The following is a 23,600-nucleotide window of genomic DNA, read 5'->3' on the forward strand; positions in this document are numbered from 1 at the left end:
ATTTTTAGCTTTGTTTCACTTGTCAGCCTTTCATCAAGGGCAGGAACAAGTTCTCTTTCGTCACTGGGTTGCATATTTCTCTATAATTAGCTCAGAGCAAGGGTGACTCGCTCTGCTGTTCTCATGTGGCTATTACTTAATTCGACAAGATGTAGCGACAAGATTGTCACCAGGCAAAGTTGCTGTATGGCAACTCACATCCACAGACTGTGTCAGCATGTAAACAACCCCTGGACTTTGAAAGTGGGCTATGAGAAACTCGTGTTGCAAAGCACATTGTTGGATGAGTGCTCAAATGAGATTGGACCCTGTTAAACCTGTGACCGGAGTTCTTTTGAGAAGGAGCAATTCCTCAAACTCAGCAGAAGTGACACTAAAAGGCCACAGCTGGTATTCAAAGAATGAGCTTTTAAGTCTGACAAGTTGGGAAATAAGCAGCAACTTCTTTTCTGGTTATGGATGGGAAAGGGTGACAGGATCCTTGCAAGAAAAGAAAACAAAAAAACAAACAAACTGAAGGCTTGATTAATGTTAAAGCTACAGTGGAGGAAATGTGTTTGACAATGTGTGTTATACTAATACATATTAAAACACTGTATTCATTTCCTAAATAAAGCAGTCACATTTACATTTTTTTTTTTGGCACACAGACATCATTTTTTTTTTAGCAAAACAACATTCCGCAAGAAGTTAAAAAAACAACACCAGATACATTTATTGTTCATCCCCAGTGGATCTTTAGCCACAGGCCAAACAGTCTTTGATAATTAACTAAAATAAAAAGCTCTATCATTGAGTCAATGTTAGCAGCTTTGTCATTTTACTGTGTCTCACAGGAATAAAAAACAAACAAACGAGAGCCTTAAAAATAGAGGCATTTTATTACAGTGCCCACAGAGATAGATACTGCTTTGTAAATTGGCTAAACACCTGTAAATTACCATGTTCAGAAAACATGGAGGATGTGTCAAATCAGGGTGCTGGATGCATGCAAGCTACTCAGGCTCATGTTAATGACTGTTAATGTTGGCTGCCAGGCAGGATTGTGTCAGCTCTGGAAGCATAAGATTATGCTAAGAGCAACATTTTCCAACACTTTAAATTATTCCTAGGTCAACAATGTACAGCACATATGACAGTTGGGAATTAATGTTAACCATGAATTCTTCATTTAAAACTCATGACTGAGGGCATAGTTATTTCAGGTTCTTTTTTTTTTGCTCTGCCTTTTAAGCTAAGGGTCCTTCTGCAGGGCAAATGACAACAGCAAAGATGGATCCAGGTCTCATGCCCAATTTAAGTAGCTTTAGCAGGAAAACTATTTCTAACTATTTCTAACAAATTCTTACCATAATTATCAACTATCTAATGTTGATTTAATCTATCTCTGTGGATGCAACAATGTATGAAATATATTTGCTTGCCTGCTATATATTTTTATAGCAGGAGTTTTTCTTTAAAGTGCTTAGGAATCATTTAATTCACAAATACTTTATTAATCACATGGGGATACTAAATAGGTTTTCTTTTTTGGAGATGGAGACTTAAAAAAATCTTAATTTTTCAAATTTAAAATATTGTACTATAATGCTACACCATAGAGGTGCACTTTAGATATGACATTGCTTTTTTCTTTTTTTTTTTCTCTTTTAGGAGATCTATGATTTAACATGTATTATGTTATATTTTGCAGTTATTTTAATGAAAGTTCTTTGATTTCTAATCTAAAAAGATAGGTTATGTTTTTTATTGCTTCTGCTTTGTTTTTCTGGCTTTGATTTTTGCTACTATGTAGCTAATGAGGGAGTTGCATTTTAAGAATGGTCTCTTCTGATGCGCCCAGAAAAAAACATGGTAGATTTTAACCATTTATGTTTTACTGATTATAGTTATCTGAAATCTACAATGTTGATGATTTAGCATAATAAACCAAAACAGAAAACTTATAAAGAGGTGATGATAGAGATATTGATTCTGCCTGTAAATAGTTTTGTTTTAGAAGTACAAATGACAGATAAAATGTATATAATATAGCCCCTGAATTTTACCAAAATTTTGTCAGTACTTAAAAAAAAACTAATTAACTCATGATTTTCACGCTTCCTTCAGACACAGACATTCTTTAACTTAAAGGGATCCACGATTAGTTGTAAACATAAACTTTATTTGGGAATTTTTTAATTTTTCGGTGTAAATATAATACAGTTCAACCCAGCATACATTGCACAGGTGAAAAAAATATCAACCTCCATGGGAGAAAAATATAACAAAGGGTATATGTTTTTTAAAGGAATACTTAGTTTTTATATATCAAAAAGGGTCATTTCAAATTAAATAGGAAATTATATATTTAGGAAAATGTGTTCAACCAGTCGTGGATTCCTTTAAATAAATTTTTCGTAGTTGTGGCAAATCCCTCTTTTTTTATCCAATATTTTTTTTTACCTTAAGCAAAAAATGCCATATCAACACTTATTAACACCCACATTATATTGATGAAACTTGATAGGGATTGGATTTTCTTTCTTTCTAGCTTAACTGTAATTTTTGCTTGTGCAACGCATATAGAACTCTTTTTTTATTATTCAATTTTATTCGAACATAAGACAATTATTAAAAGTAAAACAATGCTAAAAGAGAAATCTTTGTTCAAAAAGGAGTAGAATGAATACAATGCTTATTTAATTGCACCCCTTTGTTACACAAAACTAAATAATTACTCTTTATGTAAATCTTATTCTATAATGCTATCAAAACTATCTACAACAAAAAATACAGATAGCAATAAGACTATTAATTGTACTACTAATAATAACAGTAACACCATTCATCAGTTAATAATAATGTCCATTATCAATACAATACCACTATCAATAATATGCATCTTGTTATCTTTATCATTATTAATTCAAAAGCCAACAATAATGACAACCAAAATCACCATAATTGATGAGAAATAGATAGTCATCACTTTTCATTTCCATACACGTGAAGTAGCATAATTTTGTATGGTGATTTAAACATATGCATATCGGGAGACTGCTTGTATTTTATCCTCCAGGCTGTTCCATCGTTTAATTCCACATACAGACGCACAAAAACTCTCCCCAGTGGTTTTCACAGAGGGAATTCTAAATTTCATGAGCCCCTCAAAATTGATAGCCTCTATCTCTGAAAAGATTTTGGAAATTGAGTGGTAATAATTGTTTACTAGCTTTATAGGTGATCTGTGCTGTATGTTAATGAACCGCCTCCTGCAGTTTAAGCAATTTCAACTGTAAAAACAGATAATCTGTATGATCCAGATAGCCAACAATATGGACTGCCATTTTCTGCAACACTGATAATGAGTTTAATACAATTTTGGAATTATTTCCCTATATCTCAATAAAGTAGGTACAATAAGGTAAAACTAATAAGCAATACAAAAAAAAAAACAGGGAGTTGTAATCGAACAGCTGCTTCATTCTTTTCATGACTTCAATGTTTTTTACCACTATGTTTTGTGTGTATCTGATGTGAGACTTCCAATTGAGATTACTGTCTAGCATCACACCCAGTACTTTCCTTTCATTTTAATTTCCTTTATATTTTCAATAATTACTTGACAAATTTTATTTGTGTACTATTTATATTTTTGCAGTTACCAAACTTTGTTACCTTTCTCTACATTAGGTGATAATTTAGTTCTATTCACCCATTTTTAAAGGTACTTAAATCTTGATTTATAGTAATAATTACTTCATTGTAATAATCTACAGAATACAGTATATCATTGAGTGTCATAAGCAAATAGGGTAAATTTTGATAATTTAGAAACTTAAAATGTAACATTTATGCATATATTACATAATCTAGGAACCAAAACTGAACCCTGAGGGACCCCAAAAACACTCTCCATACACTTAGATGGATATAAGATCACCCATTTTTACAAACTGTTTTCTCTTAGATAACTATTAATCCAGTCCAGTGCCTCTCCCCTGATGCTAAACTGCTGCAGCTTGTTAATGAGTACCGAATGATTTGTTGAATCAAATGCTTTCCATTAGTCCATACTAATTCTGGTTCAATATGTCATATTCATGTCATATTGGGTTTTCTTGTCTTTTGTTAAAGAGTTTTTCTCTTGATTTTTTTTAAATTTGTGACACTGGTCTGTAGGTGTTATATTTGTTCCCTTACTTGAAAAGAGGTATTATTTTAGCTGTTTTCATATTCTGTGGAAATGTGCTACTTTGAATTGCTTAAGTGGTTTTAAAATACCATGGATAATTATTTTCACCGATGACATCGGTCACAGTAAGTGGAGCATTTGTTGGTACACTTAGCCTATTAAAAGCTGGTTTAACCTCCAACTCATCTACTGCTGAGAGAAAGATAGAGTGGGAACTATTCTCAATCAGCAAATTCCCTCATAGTTTTCTTTCCCTAGTCTGGGATTTTTGCCACCAACTCTGGTCCCACATTGAGAAAAAAAAAAATATATATATATATATATATATATATATATATATATATATATATATATATATATATATATATATATATATATATATATATATATTACCCCTTATTAGTTCCATTAACCCTTTTATTAGACTTTAGAATGCTTGTTTGTTAAAAGAAATAAATGTAAACCCTTTAAGTTATCTTAACTCCAGATGAACAAAAACTAACCCTTTCCTGATTATATCAGTGTTGCCCCTAGTGACACATCCTGAAAGTTTTGAGTCGCTTCATACAGACTAATATCAAATTACAGTCTCCAAGACTGCCTAAAACTTCATTTAGAAATGTAAACAAAAATGCAAATATAAAAAAAAAATATAAAAGGAGAAAATATTTTTTCATAAACACAGAAGGAAAAATGTACATCTTATTCAACTAACTACATAGAAGAAATGTGCAAGAACTAGCTAAGGTAGGTCTATATGTCTTTTCATCTGTTTCTTTATCAAAACCTCTACCATAAAATAATTAGATACATTATATAGATTCTTACTGAAAAATATCTTTAAAATAGCCTTTTTATTTAACATTTTATGACTAAAACATTGTTTGATATGCAGACTGACACCTCAGTATTTCAGTGCTGATCTATAAGCCTAGTTAGACTTATTGTAATTAGCAAAAAATATATTGTATAAAAGGTTATAAACTGTTATTTTTTAACCTTCAATTATATAATCTTTCAAAGTTCAGCAAAGCTTCTTTCTTACAGTTGCTCTGTAAGATCAGTATAATCAACTTTAGATAAGAAATTCCTCAAGAAATCTTACTTAAACTGAGAATTTCTGCATGTGCTGAAAGCTGAATTAATGCAGGTATTTGTTGGAATATTATATTTATTCTGTAACTTGTTTTATAACCACTTTTATGAATATAAGCTACTCTAACAGTGCTTAGTTCTATTCAAAGCCCCACATATTCTCATCCTGAAACTTCACTGTACCTGCAAGAAGGGTGAAAAGACTCCATCAGTCTCTGAAGGGAGCACCTGTGCTCTCTTCCTCTGTATATTCTGTGTTGTAGTTAATCCAAGCTTATTGAATGTCCTCCTTAACTTACTGTATATTTTGTGCGGGCATTAATGTAATTGTAAGTTAAAGCCTTTGTTTTCCTGTGAGATTTACGGTTCTGTTTTCAACTTAACTTTGCTTTAATCTTCTTTAGACCTTCCTTCTTCACCTACCTGGTAAGTTCTTTGTTCTTTACAATGCTGTTTCCCAAATAATGCTCTCTAAGAAATCTCAAATTTCGTAGTTCTTAGTAAAATTTGAACAAAATTCAAGGTTTATGAATAACTTGAAGGGTAATGTGAAAATTAACTGCTGTTAAAACTACGTACTCAGAGCACATTTTGTTTATGGCTAGATTCGCTCAGTAGGTAATTTGCTTTATACAATCTGACAATCCAGTGTCTCTAAATGTAATATTTGCATTAACTTGCAATAACAGTTTAACAGGCTAATTTTATTTATAACAAGCTATTCCAATGACACTGGTTTGTATATGTTTCTACTTGAGCAAGCTTTATTTAAGGTAGTACGACAAGTTAACTCTTAAAAGCTGATGTGTCAAAAGGAAACTCCATAAATAAATACTGACTATTTTAATTCAATATTTTGAATGAATATTAATTAGGATCAATAGCTGCAAATAGAAAACTTAAATATTGTACTCTACATGAGTTAGTAGTTACGTCTCTTTAGTTTAAGTATTGTAGTAGAGGGAACAAAACAAATATTTTGTATTAGGAAAGAGGTAACAGCTGTAATGGAATGCAAAGCAAGTGCTCTACAGTGACATTCCCATTCTGGGAGCACACTGAAGGGGAACATAGACATACAGCTATGTTCTAGCTGCTTATATGGATCTCTCTTTTCATTTATCATATTCTGAATAATTCACATCACTCAAAATTCTTAATGCAGCTGACTCTATTACCCTCTCATACTAAAACCTATTAGCCAAAGAGGCTCAGCATATATTACCCAATATAATTCGCTGGATGGCTCTTGGTGATATCACTATAAAGGTCACATTACAGCAGGTTGTGGTTTGTGCTTCCTATGTCAGAAACGATAAAAATGTAGAAGACAAGTAAATGCAAAGATCTTGAGGTACCTTTTTCACAGAAAGTTCCAGTAAAATGAAGGGGACAGTCGCAGGAAGGAATAGTTCTGTTGTGAAGCTGCAGGTGATGGCATGTTCCTCCGTTGTGGCAAGGATCATCATGGCAAACCTGAAGTTCACGCAAAGGAAGTTTTGGAGATGATGATAGCAGTGGAGCTGTGCTTACTGTGTCGGTGGAAGCTGATGGAAGGGCCCGACTCAAATACTTAAATGGGGAGTCAACTGTAGGATGTAAAGGAAACCTGACAGAGTAGATTGAATAAACAATCAATATCAAGACCATGGGTTGAAAATGCTTTAAATATGCTTAAGGAATAAAAACTCATGTGGAAAAACTAACACTTTGATCATGTTTCACTGTTACCACTCTTCATCTTTCTATTTGGTCTGATTTTTATGCCAGAATCACTTGGTAACTTTGTTTTATTAACTTAAAATGAAATAAATGAATGATGAAAGGGACCATATTATAACATGTTTTTCTTGTTCTAGCTTTAAGAATTTAGTACACATTACCTGCATTGGTCAATATTGCTGCCAGCAACTGCATTCGTTGTGTAGAAGCTTCTTAGGTGGTTAATTTCTATTACTTCAATACAGCCAGTATAGTTGTCCAATGGTTTTGCTCTCTTTAAAAGAAAAGTGTAATAAAAAAAAACAACAAAAAACAAACATGTAATTTTAAACTGCTGACATTCAATACCGTATAATTTTGGCAGCTAGTTAACACAGAACACAATAATTACAAAGCTCACCTGATTGGGAAGATATTGTTGTGGCAAGCCACCTACGAAGACATGGTTTGTTCTTTGAATCATGTGTCCCAGCCAGTAATTACTGGCTGTGCTTTTAATTGTCTCATGGCCCGAAAGCATCAGCTCTGCTTCACAAGGTGTCAGGTGTTGCCTGATAAGGCAAAAACATGTTAGAAAAATGCTTGTGCATATGTACACAACCTGTTGTTCTGTACAGTACACATCATGTCAAGAACATGGAACATATAGTCATTGAAAATTTTTTTTACATCCCTTGAACTTTAGAAATTTGATTTGTTACAACCATGAATTTCAATGTATTTATTATAATTTTATTTGATGGTGTTATGAAATGTGAAATTGCCTGTATGAGGTATTTTGTTCCTAAATGGATTGATTCAGGACTTACCCTGTCCATCTTCCCATAAACTATGATGACAGGAGGATGCTGCTACCACCATAAGAATGTAGAGAGGCTGAAAGTTCTGTTTCATCACTAGAGCTCATCTGGAACACCTTACAGCCTTTTTCAAACAGTATCTTCTTTTTTAACCTCTCTTCTATTCAGGTCTGATTTATGGAGGGTCTAATCGATAGTTGCCTGTGGATATCTTCTCCTACCAGAGTTGTAGATTTTGATTTCAACTAATTTTATTGATGCAGATTAACAAACAATTTTTTTTTCTCAAGGTACTCTGAATTTGAACACAGAGATATTTGGTAAATTCAATCAAATCATAGCGAAACACTGCAAAAAATGGAAATCTTAATGAGTAATTTTTGCTTAAATTAAGTGCATTTTTTCTTGAATTGGGGAGGTAATTGAGATACTTTGCCAATAGAACAAGACAATTTACATTTAAAATAAGAAAAAAAAATGCTTTGTCTTATTCCAAGTGCATATTATCTAATTATCTTGTTTTAGGAATAATAATACTAATTCCATTGGCAAATCATCTTATTTATCTACTCAAATTAAGGGCAAGTACACTGAATTTAAGAATTATTTTACTTAATTCTAGATGTTTTTTGCAGTGCAGTTTCAGACTTATACCCCAGTTAACTTTAACATCAAAAGATAAAATAATGTTTGCCACTTCTAAAGGTCTCTGCCTCAGTCTTGCCTTTTTGATTAATCTTGCTCAGTTTATCAGTTTAGGTAGGCAATACCTTGGCGATGCCTTGGTCAGTTTTTCACTAGTGCTATAATTTTTTAGTTATTGCAAAGAATAAAAAGAAAGAAAGAAAAGAAACATGTATATTAAGGAAAAATAGACAACAGACTAATGCTTGAATAAACTTGCTTCCAGTGTGTGTTGCATTGGATTTAGTATTTATGATAAACACACCAATCTAAATGTTACGTTTTTGTTGTTATACCCATCATTCACAATTCTTCAGTGCCCTCTCTTTTTATCGGGAAATGTTATGAGGCTCAACTAAAACTGTTGTAGATCCACCCCATAGCCTCAGATTTAAAACCAATTCTCCTCTTGGAAACAACAGGGGAGCTTAGATAATTACCTAAGTGCAGATTCTGGACTACCTAGCAGCAGCTTGAGGGTTCTTAGCCCACAGATTCAAAGTCCCCTCTCTAGTGCCTCTTGATGCACCTTGCTCCCTGAATAGAAGTTAGAGGGTCTGTGAAGCAATCTAGTCTGATTTGTTAAGCTAGGGTTGCACGCTGTTGTATATGCTGGCTAAACACTCAGGGCACTTTCTACAACCTGCATAAGTCCTTCCCCCAAAGCAAGCATGGAGATGCGGTTAATTTAGAAGCAGCCTGCCAGAGCGGCCTGGCTGGAAGCCAGAGGGCACCGTGCTCACTGTCCTTGAGAAGTCAGCCCCACCGGATTTCTATTTAACATATTGAAAAGCCTCTTTGACGGGAAGATATATTAAAAGTCTATAATGAGTTAGGTGGTGACGTTGAGGATGGCTGTGGTGTTGTAGCTCTGGGTCAAATCAGACAAAGATGGACGGACTCAGGCGTCAGACAATTACACAGAATTTGCTTCGTGACACCAGAAACCATTTTTCCATACAGCCAACCCCCTAGTTATGACAGCTCTCTTTCTTGAAGTGTCTCAAGGGGTTGGAGTAGAACATTATGATTGATTCATACTGCTGTGGTATTTTTCTTCCAGAAAAAAAAAACAAAAAAAAAAACGGGTTGGTTCTTGTTGCCCCTTGAACCTGATTGGCCTCTTATATATTTATGGCAGTGTAGCCTTCCTGCTACAAAAACATGAAGCAACCCTCCCACTCAGCTTCTGTTTCTGTGGGAAAAAATCTTGCTTTCCTTTGGCACAGTTTTGATATCACCTTCAATGTAATAACTTGTACACATAATGTCTTCAGCAGGCAACAAATTAATTTATTTTTCCTGCTGGTGTCTTTACATGATTCTCCCAAAGCAAAATTTTAACCTCAAAAAAGACAAAAAGAGTCTCTGAACATAGTAAAAATGTTTATAAACCAAATTTATACATGCTGCACTTTGATTGCTTCAGCTTTCAGCTTGTGTATATATATATCTGTTAGACATTAATCTCTGACAATTATATATCTTTCTCAAGAGTTAGTTATAAGCCCACCCTGTAAACAAATCTGCCACAGTTTCTTTCCACATAAAACATTTGGAAAGAAATATTGTACATAAGTTTAATATTTAAGTAACATAAAATCTTTTATTTTTATTTTCTTCCAACATTCCATTGCAATTTTGAAGGAATAATCCCACCTCCAAGTCTTTCAAAATAGTTTGACATGACTTCTTTAAAAGTTTTTTTTTAAGCTGCTCTGGTAAAATTCACAAGGCTCACTGTGTTGTAGGTAGAGACAGGATAATATGGAGCCTGGATTTTCACCAGCGTTTTTACCTGATAGTGAAAAAAAAGCTCAGCATTTTAGTGATTTTTTTGTGTCTTTGCTAGACCAAATAATAATTAGGACTAACCCAATATTAGAGGCTGTGCTGTGTCTAATTTGAGCAACGGGACTACCAGTCACCCATAGGGTAAGGCAGGTGCAGGGGTGGATGTGGATAAATAGATAATCCTGCTGGGGCGCGGCAACAGTGGTGTTGCAGGAGTTCGCCCTTCAATAAAAAGGTTGTTGGTGCAAGCGCCAGCTTTCAAAGTCGTTGTGCACTTGGGCAAGACATTACCCTCACCTGTGTGACAGAGTGGGGTTCTGTCACCATGCCTCCAACAGATCGTGCGCATTGGCTGCTAAAGGGATATCCCTTTAGCTGACTGGTCAGCATGAATGACTTTCGCCCAGGATCCTGGGGATCAACCAGAATTGCCCACTGATGGGGGTCAGAGGGCCTGCTTACAGCTGTGAGCTCCAGCTTCTGTCAGTAAGCTCCAGCTAAAGTGCAGTTAAACTTGTCACATATGAATTTTTGCTTGAATGACTGGACATGGTGTAAAGCCTCCTTTGTCAAGTCTGCTGTATTGAAAAAATGCTATATCAGTACTTTATAAAGCATTTGATTGCTTGGTCAACCTGTTGACCAAGCAGAAAATGCAGGTTGGAGGTTGAGAAAGCAGCAAAAGGGTCAAGCTATAAGTACAAGCCGTAATTATTTGTATAGCCATAACTGCTTGAGAATGCTTGAAAAGCAAACATACTGTATTAAAAAATTGCAAGATTTCTATTTCAAAATGATAAAATTCCAAGTCACAAAATAAATCTTTTTTTTTTTTGTCAAATCAATTAATAATTATTTTTTTAAGCAAGCTATTCAATATTAAATACATATTTAAGGTTGTATTTTCTGTATATATATATATATATATATATATATATATATATATATATATATATATATATATAAATAGCTCATCAGGTGAAACATTTGCAAACTGTTGCAGATAAACCAGTGTATATAAATTGACATACGTTATGATAGAAGCTTTGTTAATGGGTTAATGGGTATCTATTCTGCTTTGATGTACATACCTAATGTTCACAATATGAACTCTGCCATCATCAACATGAATGCGTGCACTCATCTGTGTAACCTCTTCATCTTCGTTGCAGCAAAAGGCATACTGAAACATTAGAAGATGGTTTAAGTATGCAATGTCTCTTTTGTCATGTTTATACCTGTCTAATGTCACTGACATAATAGACTAAGAGATATTTTAAACTAATCATCAGGCATAACAAAAATATATATTAATGCATTTATGAATTTTATATATGTATTTGACATTGAAATAGGTTACACATAGTTGCACTATATATCTCTATATACTGTATATATCTATATAACTATAAATGACAAATAAATCTAAATGTTGCTGATCAAATATTATAGATCTATACTTTAAGATTTAACTAATATGAGTGTATGAGTATATAGTGTATTGAGGTTGTACAAAGTAAACTGGGGTTAATTATTTCATAAAAGTTTAAAATATTTACATTATACACTTTTATGATATCAACTGAATGCTCTCTTTTGTAAGGTTTTGAACATAAAGCTATGTTTAATCTGAAAAAGTGTAATAAAAAAAAAAAAATGCTCACTAATGTCTATTTTTGAGTTTAAAAACTGTCTTTTACCGATTATTTAAATTTGTTTTCAAGAATTTTATAGGTATAAAAATATTTCAAAATCCTGGTAAAGTGTAGCCAGTGACTTAAAGGAATAGTACACCCAAAACATGATTAGCCTTCATTTTCTACTCACCTCCATGCTGAACAACACTCTGGAGTACTTTTTTGATATCTCAAATGCATCTGGAGATCTGGGAGGCTTCTTGCTGTCTGCTGACATTCAAATAATGGAGGTCCATGGCGCCCGAGACAGAAAGGTCCATAAAAGTCCACAAAAACGTGTCAATATTCCTCCATACTGCTCGTCCAATGTAATCCAAGTGTCCTGAGTGGGTAGCATCCAGAATTTACTCGAAACGAAGTCATTTAGAATGTTTTTAGAGCATAAACAGTAGTGTATAGGATTTCCTAATAGCGCCCCCATGCGCGCTCACGATTCTACGGAAGCCGGCAGACCAAACCAGCGCATTCAGCTCGGCAAAGAACTCATGCTCTTCCTCAACACTGAAGTCCTCAGACATTTTTCTTTCGTTGTTTCTTTCTTTGCACAGGTAAACAGCACATTTCTTCTTCTACGCTTGCATTATCGGCAGACCAGACGCTGAATGCGCACTTTCTTCCGGTTTGGTCTGCCGGCTTCCGTAGAATCGTGAGCGCGCATGGGGGCGCTATTAGGAAATCCTATACACTACTGTTTATGCTCTAAAAACATTCTAAATGACTTCGTTTCGAGTAAATTCTGGATGCTACCCACTCAGGACACTTGGATTACATTGGACGAGCAGTATGGAGGAATATTGACACGTTTTTGTGGACTTTTATGGACCTTTCTGTCTCGGGCGCCATGGACCTCCATTATTTGAATGTCAGCAGACAGCAAGAAGCCTCCCAGATCTCCAGATGCATTTGAGATATCAAAAAAGTACTCCAGAGTGTTGTTCAGCATGGAGGTGAGTAGAAAATGAAGGCTAATCATGTTTTGGGTGTACTATTCCTTTAAGATGTCAAGTTTCGTAGTTAAATGATAACTTGTCATTACCTTGTAACATAAAGGCTGACTCACAAGTAATTTGTTTTCTAAATATGGATTTACATTCTTCTTTTCAAATCATACTTTATCATTTAGGGGTCATAGAATGCAAAACAGAGTTTACCTTGTCATAGATGAATAACGATAGTTCAGTGGGTGAAATGTTGAAACCCCATCGACACCTCCTTTCTATGCAAATCTCACAATTCTAAACTTTCACCATAAAACGGGCAAATCCAAACGAAGCCCCAAGTTGATGTAATCTGGGGGATGCTGCTTTATTTGGTTCTAGCCTGCACTTTTGTCACGCCCTGGGATTTACATGCAGGCTATCGTCACCAGAGATCAGGATCAGTCTCTCCTTCCCCCACTGTCTCCCCTACCCGTCCACCAGGGTTCCCTGACCAGCACCGGAGCTTACGGGTCAGTTTGAGTGCCCGGGTGTTTCGATTACGTGCTGCGCTATAGTCGACCAAAATCCTGGACGATTTAGAAATTTCCCCCGGACATTTTTTAGGTATGAAAAGTTGGACATATCCGGGAAAAGAAGACGTCTGGTCACCCTACTTTGATTTTTGATGTTTCAGTGAGTGAGTGCTTGTTGCTATGATGCGTCTTTGCTCAGCAGTTTCGCTCGTCGTGAACCAACCAATCAGTGCACAGCTCATCTAAATATTCATGAGCATACAAAAAAGGAAATAAACCGGTCGTTTTATTCTAGGGCTTTTAACCAGGCTTGAATCAGGGCTCATAGAACAGCAAATATGCCATTTTCAGCCCAACCAAAGTTACACACCCTATTCAGAGACCTTAAGGATCCGCACTACAGTAAATACCTTATATAATCATTTTATGACCCCTTTAAAAAAGGAATATAAAAAGAATCTAGGAGCTCTGAAATTCTGACTGACTATTGGCTACATTTGTTAGGAGGACATATTTTCTATTTCTAAACTGGTTGACCATTGAAATATATGAAGTCACACATTTAAGTTAATTGGAATGGCTTGTAAAACGGTTTTATCACCAAAACCTACAAATATACAATAAATTCCCTTCTGCATGACTGTCTACTGTATTAAATATATATTTTTTTCAAATAGAAAACAGTTTAAATGTTAAATTGTTGAATTAACTTGTTAAATCGTCAAAGTAAACATCACAGCCAGATGTGTATAATTTAAATGTATTATATTATATTCAATTTAAAATATGTCTGCAGCATTACAATTACATAAAATAAAAAGCTGTTTTCTCTTCCACTGTGTACATCTATTAACTGAACAAACCACCTATGCAGATCAATTTGACTGGTCAAAAAAGGGCTCATGCAAATACTTTTAGGCTCTCCTGTTTCCACAATAGGTTATGGGTTAGTAGTTCAGTTAACCTTTAAGGGTATTATTATACAATATTTTAAAGTACAGACATTTCCTACAGACCAAACAGATATCAGTATCAGAAACCTTTCTGTAAAACGGCATTTACCTTCAAGATCCCATCCTGGATAAAAAGTTTCATAAAAAAGAAATCTCCATTAATGGGTCCTTGGTCCACATATAGAAGCATTCCCTGAGATGCCTTGGTTTGAAATCTCACAGTAATGTTGTTCAGAGTTTCAAGGTCAACAGCATGAAATTCAAGGTATGAAATCCCAAAGAAGTGATGGTAACTCCAATCTGGGGATAAAATACATACAGAAAGCTTAAATTGTGGAGAAAGGTAAACAGAATTAAGAAAAATACATTTTTAGTGTGTGAAAAACACCTGAAATGCTGGCAAAGGCCACAGACAAACATCCAGAGAATGCTTACACAAATAATGTCTAGAAGTGTGACCAAAAAATTGTTTTGCAATTTAAAAGTGGTTTTGGTACTTTAGTAGTTTTTCCAACCAAATCTAAAGGCAAATCCAAAGTAAGAAATGCAAGCCCTAGGTAAGTTCTAAAGTCAAGAAATTCAAAGCTCCAGTCAGGTGCAAATCCTTGACTAAACATTTAAATCTTTAACAAAACAGAATATATAATTCAATAACAGAATAACATTTAAATTAATTTCAACAACTTTAGAAAATCATTGGCAATGTTGCTCATAACAGAAAATAAATGAAAGAGCAAACTGATCGTTAAAAAAACAACTATTTGAGTTCTCAATAAGGAAGGTCCACCTGTACACCTTCATAGCTGTCTTCTGGACAAGAAACTAAGACGAGTCTACCAGGACACCTGGAAAACAGAGGTTTACCTCTGCATGCATTAAAGCTGAAAGGAGCAGCTTCTGCTGCTTTCAGGCAGCATGAGGAATGTTCAGGTATCTTAACCGTACGCTAGGCTAGCAATCCAATTTTTCTCAGATATTAATCTGATTAATATTATTATTATATTATTAATCAGATATTATAATAATGCACCTATGTAATGGAGGTTCTCTATGAAGAAATATGTAAAACAGCACAAACCAAATAGTTTACATGGTAATCATTGCATAATATCTGAGAAACTTTGGATGCCTTTCTTTTACAGTACATATTCTAAATACTTACCAATTAATTATATGTGTTTTACTTGGTAATTTGCACAAAATAGTTTTGTTAGTATTTTAAGAGTTAAAAAAACATTCTAACTGATATAATTATACAGCAATAATTCTTTAATACCAAAGAAAGAAACCCAGCAGTTTACTTAATTTCATCTGGTAAAATGTGCTAATTTACACTAGTCACTACTTACACTAACCTAGACCTAATAACAGTTTGAAATGAAGAATTCGGACTTTACCTTGTCTGCCTGAAATTTGAACCACAGCACTTACCTGACCATAAATAACAATTTACTTTGTAATCTGTTGTAAACTGTCCCATGGTAACCTGATGGTAATTACACACCAAAATTCGCCATTGTTACATAGTAATATGTAATTGCAATAATTATATGCTGGTAATTACTTTGAAATTATGTACTTTCACTTTCGGGTAATTGCCAAGTAAAGTTATTGTTGTTACCTAGTAATATAGTGTAACTCGCTATGTTATTACTATATTATTACATGGTTATAATGTACTGTAAAAGAAAGTATTACCGTTTGATTTAATTGAAATTATATTGTGTGTTTATGTGTTCCTTTTATTGTTTTGAGTAATGTTTTAAGGGGCTTGGCTATGGACTGCCCAAAATTTCAAAACTAGAGTTGTGAAAGGTGTTGGTTATTTTCCGTGTTCTTTGACTGCTAATTTGTATAACAATTTTAATTCACTAGAATTTTTTGCCGGGCTGGAATGACAGTCAGCTCATTCTGGACTAAGGCCAAATCATGAGACATGGATCATGACTAAGAGAATGTGACACTGGATAAAAGCAGCGAAAATGGGCTTCTTCTTTAGAGTGGCGAGACAAAGCCTTAGAAATATGGTGGTGAGGTCTCTCATCTGTGGGAGTTCATAGCAAAGCAGCTGCTAATATGCATCAAAAGAAATCAGTAAAGGCGTGTTTGACATCTAAACTAAATGCCCTTCTAAGTGCCTGTTCTGAGATGATTTCCAGGTGCACCCCACTAAGAGGAGACCCCGGGGCACACACAGACCTCACTGGGAAGATTATATATACCTTCAGGCCTATAATTTCCTTAGTCTTTCACCAAGATCCGTGTCACTGGGCATAGGAAATTTTTCTATTTCCATACTGGCACTGTTATCACATTAAGTTATTCTCAGGTTAGGACAAAAAAAATGGTTGGATGTGTTTTTTAGCTGTTTTTCTAAAGATTCTAATATCATACTGTCGTATTTCTGTAAGCTGTATATCATAATTGTATCCATGAGCGTGGGTAATGATTGAGTATTTCATTAAAAGTTCTACTCCTTGCAAGCAGTTTGGGTTGAGAGGCAGAGAAAATATTAAAAGAGCAACTCTGACTGAAGTATTAGGGTTAATTATGCTCAATGAAATCCTATAATTCATGGAAGCAGAGCAAACTTAAGCAAGTTAAATAGCACAGCAAGTTGAACGAAGAGCTAGATTCAGATTAAATAGTCTTCATCTATGTTGTTTCATCAGAAGAAGTTGCAAACAGAGAAATGTAATGTTTTTTTGTTGCTTGTTTTTTTTAGGTTGATGCTGTGATTTACCAAGCAGCTGCTATCTGTGAACTTATCAATACAGGCACTTGCGAGAAGTCGGGTTCTAATAAGGTATACCGCTGTTGACCTAAGAAACTCCTTAGGGAATTTGTCAACGAGACTAACCTAAATACCCGCATTTCCTCTAGGGAACATTATTAGCCAAACCCTGAGGAGGATCCTGGGATAACAAAAAGAGAGAATCATCAGGATCAGACCTACTGCGTTGTATGAATTAATCAGGATAAATGCATGCGGCAGCAACACTGTGCTGCCTCTTGCTTTGCTCCTGACAATGGGGTTTGCCAATGCTGATGATGGAAAATTACCCCTCAGAGACAGAGCTATTCATTAATTTTAAAGCCTTGTTTAGTCTGATGTAGTCTTTGATGCATTAGGAGGTTGCTGCCAGGAAGCAGCATCACGCCTCATTAACAGTAGGTTTCAATATCGTCTTCAAAGGTCCGCTGTTTTTACAACTACCGATTTCATTCACATTGAAGATTTTTGTACATGCCTCAGGTAAGTATTTATACTATATCTAAATTGTAAATCTTCACAATACAAAATTAAACCTTTTTTTCAGACTATTCTCCATGTCTGTTTTTCACTGTTAACATAATGCTGACAAAGCAGTTTTTCATCCCTGTAATATGTTCAAAAGCTTTTCTAGTTTCTATATAGGGAAAAATGTAGTCCACTGGGAATATTCCTTGATATAAATCTTTCAGATCTGATTTAATTAGGGCCAGCTCTGATACATGATCATAAAAGATGTGGAAAAACTGATATAAGTCATATTTAATGGAACAAGGAGAGAAGCGCAGTGTTACAGCACAAACTGTGAACGCATGTCAGCAGGGTTAAAAGAAAAGACGTTCCACAAGAAAAATATATCTGCAGAAATATGAACTAAAGATCAATTAATTGGAGGACAGTACTCTGATGGGGAAATTTAATTAATATGGACTTAATGTTCCATTTATTAAAAAAAGAAGTCAGGATGTAAGTTCTGCTTTGCTGCTGATTTATTGGGTAAGGTAATAGACTGACTGATTGAACTTGTCACAGGACAGAGATAAAATACTGCTGAAGACCGTTCTTGGACCTGAGCAATTTCACAGCCTCGAAAGAAGGCAAAAGGTCGTTCTGTACTTACAAAAATGGCAGAGAAATATCTTATCATGGAAAAAAAAAATGCTGAATATCCTTGCTTGACTACATAGAATGAAGAATCCAATTCAAAAATATAGTATGGTCTTTTCAGGGTCAGGTGTTTAATTTTTAAAAGAGGTATACTTTGAGTGGAATAATAAATATTGAATATGGTGATTTTTCTTTTAGAAAATGTATTTTTGATGTGGCTCAAAATATTAATGTCTCTCCACATGTGATACAACATAAAACAAAGAAATGTGCAAATAAAAAACAGGCTATGCAATAATGTGGAATGAGACAATGAATAAGGATTGGATTAATAAATCATTCAAGAGTAGCAAAAGGTTAGAAACCTAAAATATGTATTTGCAATTTGTCAGTATTTATAAAGTAATACTGGTCTCTTTCAGTATCAAAAATCAAAATCCATAGGTCTTATTGATGATTTTTAAAAAGACGTCTCACCACCATGGTGTCACGCAACAGGAACTTTGTCAACTTTGTTTTTGAAGATCATAGTTATGATATTTGCTAAAAATGTAAAGTTAATACTAGATATTTCTATATGTAACAAGATGCATTACCATTTTCCATACTCCTACTACCATAAAATCCTTTTTAAGGCATAGTAATGACTAACACATTACTGACTTTTAAAAACTAATTAGTTACAGTGCTAGTTACTGCCACTGTTGGGACGTTATGAACTTCAGCATTAGCACAGAGGAGAGATGAAGGCGCAGAGCCACTGATTCAATGAGAGCGTACCTAGAAAAAAAAAAAAAACACTGAAGGATAAATGTTCCTGTAATTTGTTCATTATAGGTGGAGAAAAAAGACTATAGACGTCAGTTAGAAGCTGTAAATTAAAGAAGCTCCACATATTTCAAAACTGAGAGCTGCGTTCTTTTTTCACACATGTTCATGACTTTCTTATGGCTATAACGTATTTTTAATAACTATAACCAGTTATTTTTTTTAAGTAAAGTTTCAAACACCGGTTACTGGAAAAGAAATCTAGATACTGTACTGCATTACTTAATAACGCTTTAGTACCCACACTGGTTGCAGGTGATCTGCAAAATTTGCTGCACAAATGTAGAGACGTGCAAGCTGGCTTGTTTTCAACCCATCTATTGAACAGATTGCTTGTGCTACTGGCAGCATGAGAGTGGCTGTAAAATAAGCCAGGTAGCAGAGGGTTATATTGATAACAGACCTCCGCCAAGCAGCAAATGTTGCCCCATATTGTGCCTTACACCTATAGTTAAAAATTACACACGATTTGGATAATTTTTATGAATTGTTCCTTAGCATGGCGCACACCTTTGAAATGCTTTAATAAGTTTATATGTAAGAAACAGTCTGTGCCTGCAGTGTCTGTTTTGCTCTCTTTCTCTTTATTTTCACTCAGAAAATCAAAACTTCCAGTAGGGCATGACTCCCTTTTCCTGTGTTTTGCTATCCTTTGTTGGCATTATAATACTTTTTGAGTCCAATGCTAAAGCTGTCAAAAGTCCCTGCTTCCTCCCTCTGATTTAGGTGAGAATTGCTTGTTCCACTAAATAATATTAAAGGATCCTTTAAAAAATTCCTGCATCGATATATCATGTTCCAAATCATCTTCAAAATTTTATAGATTGTGTCTTGGATTATGTTGCACCTTTGGTAAGAATATTGTTAAAGATTAATTGTGTAATGTAAAAAAAACATTTTGTGGAAATATTTAAGCAACAAATAAAAAAGCCAATATATTAAATAATATTTAATTATTCTGAGATAACTTCCAACAGATTTATAAACACCACATGTCAAGCTGGACTTAAATGTGTAGCCATTGATTCAGTCATAAATAAAAAACTAAAATACATGAGGCTTATGGTGGGCTAACACAGGAGGCGGTGAATGTGGTGATTTCTGTGAGCCCTGCAGCTAGTTCACCACTCTACATTTCAGATGCACTGTGTTTACACCTTGGAATGCATCATCAAATAGGAGGAGCTTCAGCTGCATGAAGCTGAAACCCCACCGATGTGGAAAAAAAATCAGGCAAAAACAGTTTTTTTTAAAGCCACCTAAAAGCCTCTTGAGAACATCCTTATTTCTTCCTGTTTTAACATTGTTTTCTCAGCTTCAACTCTTCCCTGATTGGCTGCCATGTTGAGATTGCTGTTGTCTGACAACACCTCAGCTCTATGTAGTGGCACAAGGTGAGAGCGGAGCAGTGAACACTCTTCACTGCTGGCCGCTTCACCGCCCTTCATGACACAGTTTGTATAAGAATTATATGTGAATCCACCTCATTAGCAACAGCTATCACGTGTGGTCTGATCGTACCATTAAGGTGCTTTAACACTGAACATGAAACCTCCTGCAGTTGCTCAACTTTTAATTCGCCTGGCCGGCTATGGCAAATTACCCGGCGGGCAAAAAGCTCTTCGTCTACTGGCTATTGGTTTCACCTTAAAATGGCGACATAGATTTACGACAAAACAAATCGACGACGAACAAATCTGTCAGTGTCCCAGGATTCATCAGAGTCCCAGAGACTGAACTAGTATGGGGAATACCACCACCTCTTCCACATGCTACATCAGTATGACGGTCACTTTCAGTGGGTGCCTATCCAGGACCCAGTTCGGGGCCCTGCTGTCCTGCATTGGAAAACGAATCCCCCAGACAACAGCCTGAAAGGGCTGAAAAGGAGTGTGCAAGTATAGCAGCCAAAAATCAGTCAGGATATGCTATAAAATTCTGACAGACGAGTTAAAAAAATTATCCGAAGAGTTGTCCAAAATCAAAAGCCAACTATTGAGTGCTTTAAAAGGACATCAAATTAGCAGGGCCAGTTTTGTTAATGAATAAATTGAATAACACTTTGCTGCAATGCCTTTTAGTACTTTCACCTCACGAGACTCCACTGCTGAAGAACATGTATGCTGAAGCTCAGTTAATGTTTACTATGAAGTGTTAAGCCAAGACAATTGCATACTGGGAGATTAGATTTCAAAAAGGACTAAAAGCAAAGTCTTATGACGTTGTTGTAACTACCCTGCTGGGGAAATAACTCTGCATGTCTCCCAAGAGTCAAAGCATATTATTATCGAGGAAGTTCCAGGGTGTGAACATAATGATTTGGGTTTGCCATAAGACATATGTACAACCAGACTTTGAATAAGTTAAGGAAAGATAAGTGAAGGAATGTATGAGATATTCTTGATAACCTGCACAAACAATGTGGATTTCTTTTTAGCAAGACAATGATTCCAAAAAAACTGAAATTTTTTTAGAAGAAACAATATAAAGCTGGTAAAATGGGCCCGTCAATAGACTATGGAAACCTGATCATTAAAATGCAACGAAGAGGCAAACAGAAGTTTTAGGATTAAAAAACAGATTGGTGTGATGAATGGGTAAGAATAAAATCTTTTTGAAGAGCAGTAACATATTTCAGCAAAGCTGTTCAATACTTATTCTCTGTGTCATTCCATTGTTTTGCACATCATTTTATTGACTTTTCCTCTAATATGTGGTTTTCTAGATGTAATATCATCATCTGGCGTGAATTTCACTTCAACAATTCCATTAGAAATATGTTTTGAAAAAGTTTTGAAATACTTATCTCTGTTTGATTCAAATTTCTTGGATAAAGGGCTGAAATAACAGCTAAAATGGACTGAAAAGTGAAAACCTGCTAATAAGCACAGAATGTCTAACTTTAGGCTAAATAGCTAGTTTGGAAAAAATCTTTCCAAGATATTTTATCTATTTGGAAAGGTTATAATACTAGCAAACTGAAGTTAATAATAATAACAGTTACAGACCCAGTCATTACAAATCAGCATCTAAATCGACCTCCAAAACAAAATAATAGATGTACAAAATGAGAGTAATAGTGAAACTGCCCCAAGAGATTCTAGATGTTTAAAATGAATAACTCCTTACTCATCAAGTTGATGTTGCACAGCTTTGAGGGGGTAATTTGATTTCCACAACACATGGCAGCAAAAGATAACAGCTTCACCTGTGTTGTGGTGATCACTTGAAGGAAAGTCGACTAAATCATAGCTAAGCAGAAGCAAGCCTCTTTCCTCTAGATTCCAATTAGATTTTACATTACAGGGTACATTTTCAGTACTATGCATTCAAGCACTTCATGTACAACAAAGGAATTAACCATTTCAAACCTTAATGTTTGTTTGTTTGCTTGGAACCAGCTTAGAAAGTTGGTTTTACATAAGAATTAGGATAAAATAGAAATCTTATGCATTCAGTATGCCATTATGCCTCTTATATTTTGACATCACTTTAACTTGATATATATATTTCAGAGGTTGTGGAGCAGTCTGTGGTTTAAAGGAGCACTGAGTCTATTTCAAGCAGCACCAAGGGCACTGCATGTATTTAGATGGTGACCTAGTTTGATAAACTCACGAGTTTGTGGCTTCTCTTACTTTAGAACTTATTTACTTTGATTATACTCTTCTGTGTAGGAGAGCAAAAGAATGTTTCAGTGTGCCAAGGCTCAGGTTTGTTTTTCTATAGCACCTTTTTTGTGTACCTTTTAACCGTTTCTGAATCGGTGCGCTTACCAAGAGCTGGCTGGATCAGGTCCAGTGGGGAGGACTCAATAACAATTGGGCCCCCTACTGATTTTTAAAGTGCCACAATAAATTGGCTCAGGCTTGTCTGCGTTCAGTAGATTTGTTTTACAGTTCTGTGCACAGTCTCAGATATAGACAGACGTCATCTGTCACAGAGTAACAATCTGTCCCGAACTCACAGATTCCTTCTCCTACATAGACGACTGCATCAAACAGCAATAACGCAAAACAATGTATGTTTAGTGTTTGTCATTTTTTAACTTAACGATGTACAACCAAATACTGATCAGCCACATTACTTGTTAGAATCCCCTTTAACTCAAATAAAAACAGAGCAGCACAATTTAGAAGAAAGCACAAAACCAGATTTAGACAGAATGCCGACACAGCTGCATATCATTTCTAAGATGATCTGATTCAGAGCTAATAAATCATTCGATGTTATTTTCAAATGGCTCTATAAAAATTCAATTTGAAGTAGGACTCTAAGGGAGTCTCACCTCATTCAAATTTGGCAAAGTGAGTCGTTAAGTTTGCTTTGAAGGACATGGTAGATCTGGATTTTTTATTTATCAAAAACAGGCTCTTATATTTGGCCTCACTTTTACATCATTTATTGTTTATCTTTATAAATAATAGTTCAAAGTCACGTAGCTAAACTTATGTTTTAAAAATGTTGAAACTTGTTTGATTCCTACTTGGCAGTATCCTTGTCTGTCGCATTTGTCA

General features: G+C 34.9%; 1 protein-coding gene across 1 annotated transcript in view; it reads right to left on the bottom strand.

Annotated features, from left to right (window-relative positions):
• Positions 1–23,600, bottom strand: part of eys (eyes shut homolog) — a 248,419-nt gene that overhangs the window by 83,483 nt on the left and 141,336 nt on the right. The window contains exons 35-39 of the mRNA XM_038296242.1: positions 14,485–14,675; positions 11,364–11,455; positions 7,395–7,545; positions 7,156–7,268; positions 6,631–6,881 (exon numbers count right to left, since the gene is read on the bottom strand). Of these exons, the coding sequence (XP_038152170.1) occupies positions 6,631–6,881; positions 7,156–7,268; positions 7,395–7,545; positions 11,364–11,455; positions 14,485–14,675 (798 nt within the window). The remainder of the gene's footprint in view (positions 1–6,630; positions 6,882–7,155; positions 7,269–7,394; positions 7,546–11,363; positions 11,456–14,484; positions 14,676–23,600) is intronic.

The sequence above is a fragment of the Cyprinodon tularosa genome, unplaced genomic scaffold, assembly GCF_016077235.1.
Source record: "Cyprinodon tularosa strain WSP-4 unplaced genomic scaffold, ASM1607723v1 ctg37, whole genome shotgun sequence".
In the NCBI taxonomy this organism is placed as follows: Eukaryota; Metazoa; Chordata; class Actinopteri; order Cyprinodontiformes; family Cyprinodontidae; genus Cyprinodon; species Cyprinodon tularosa.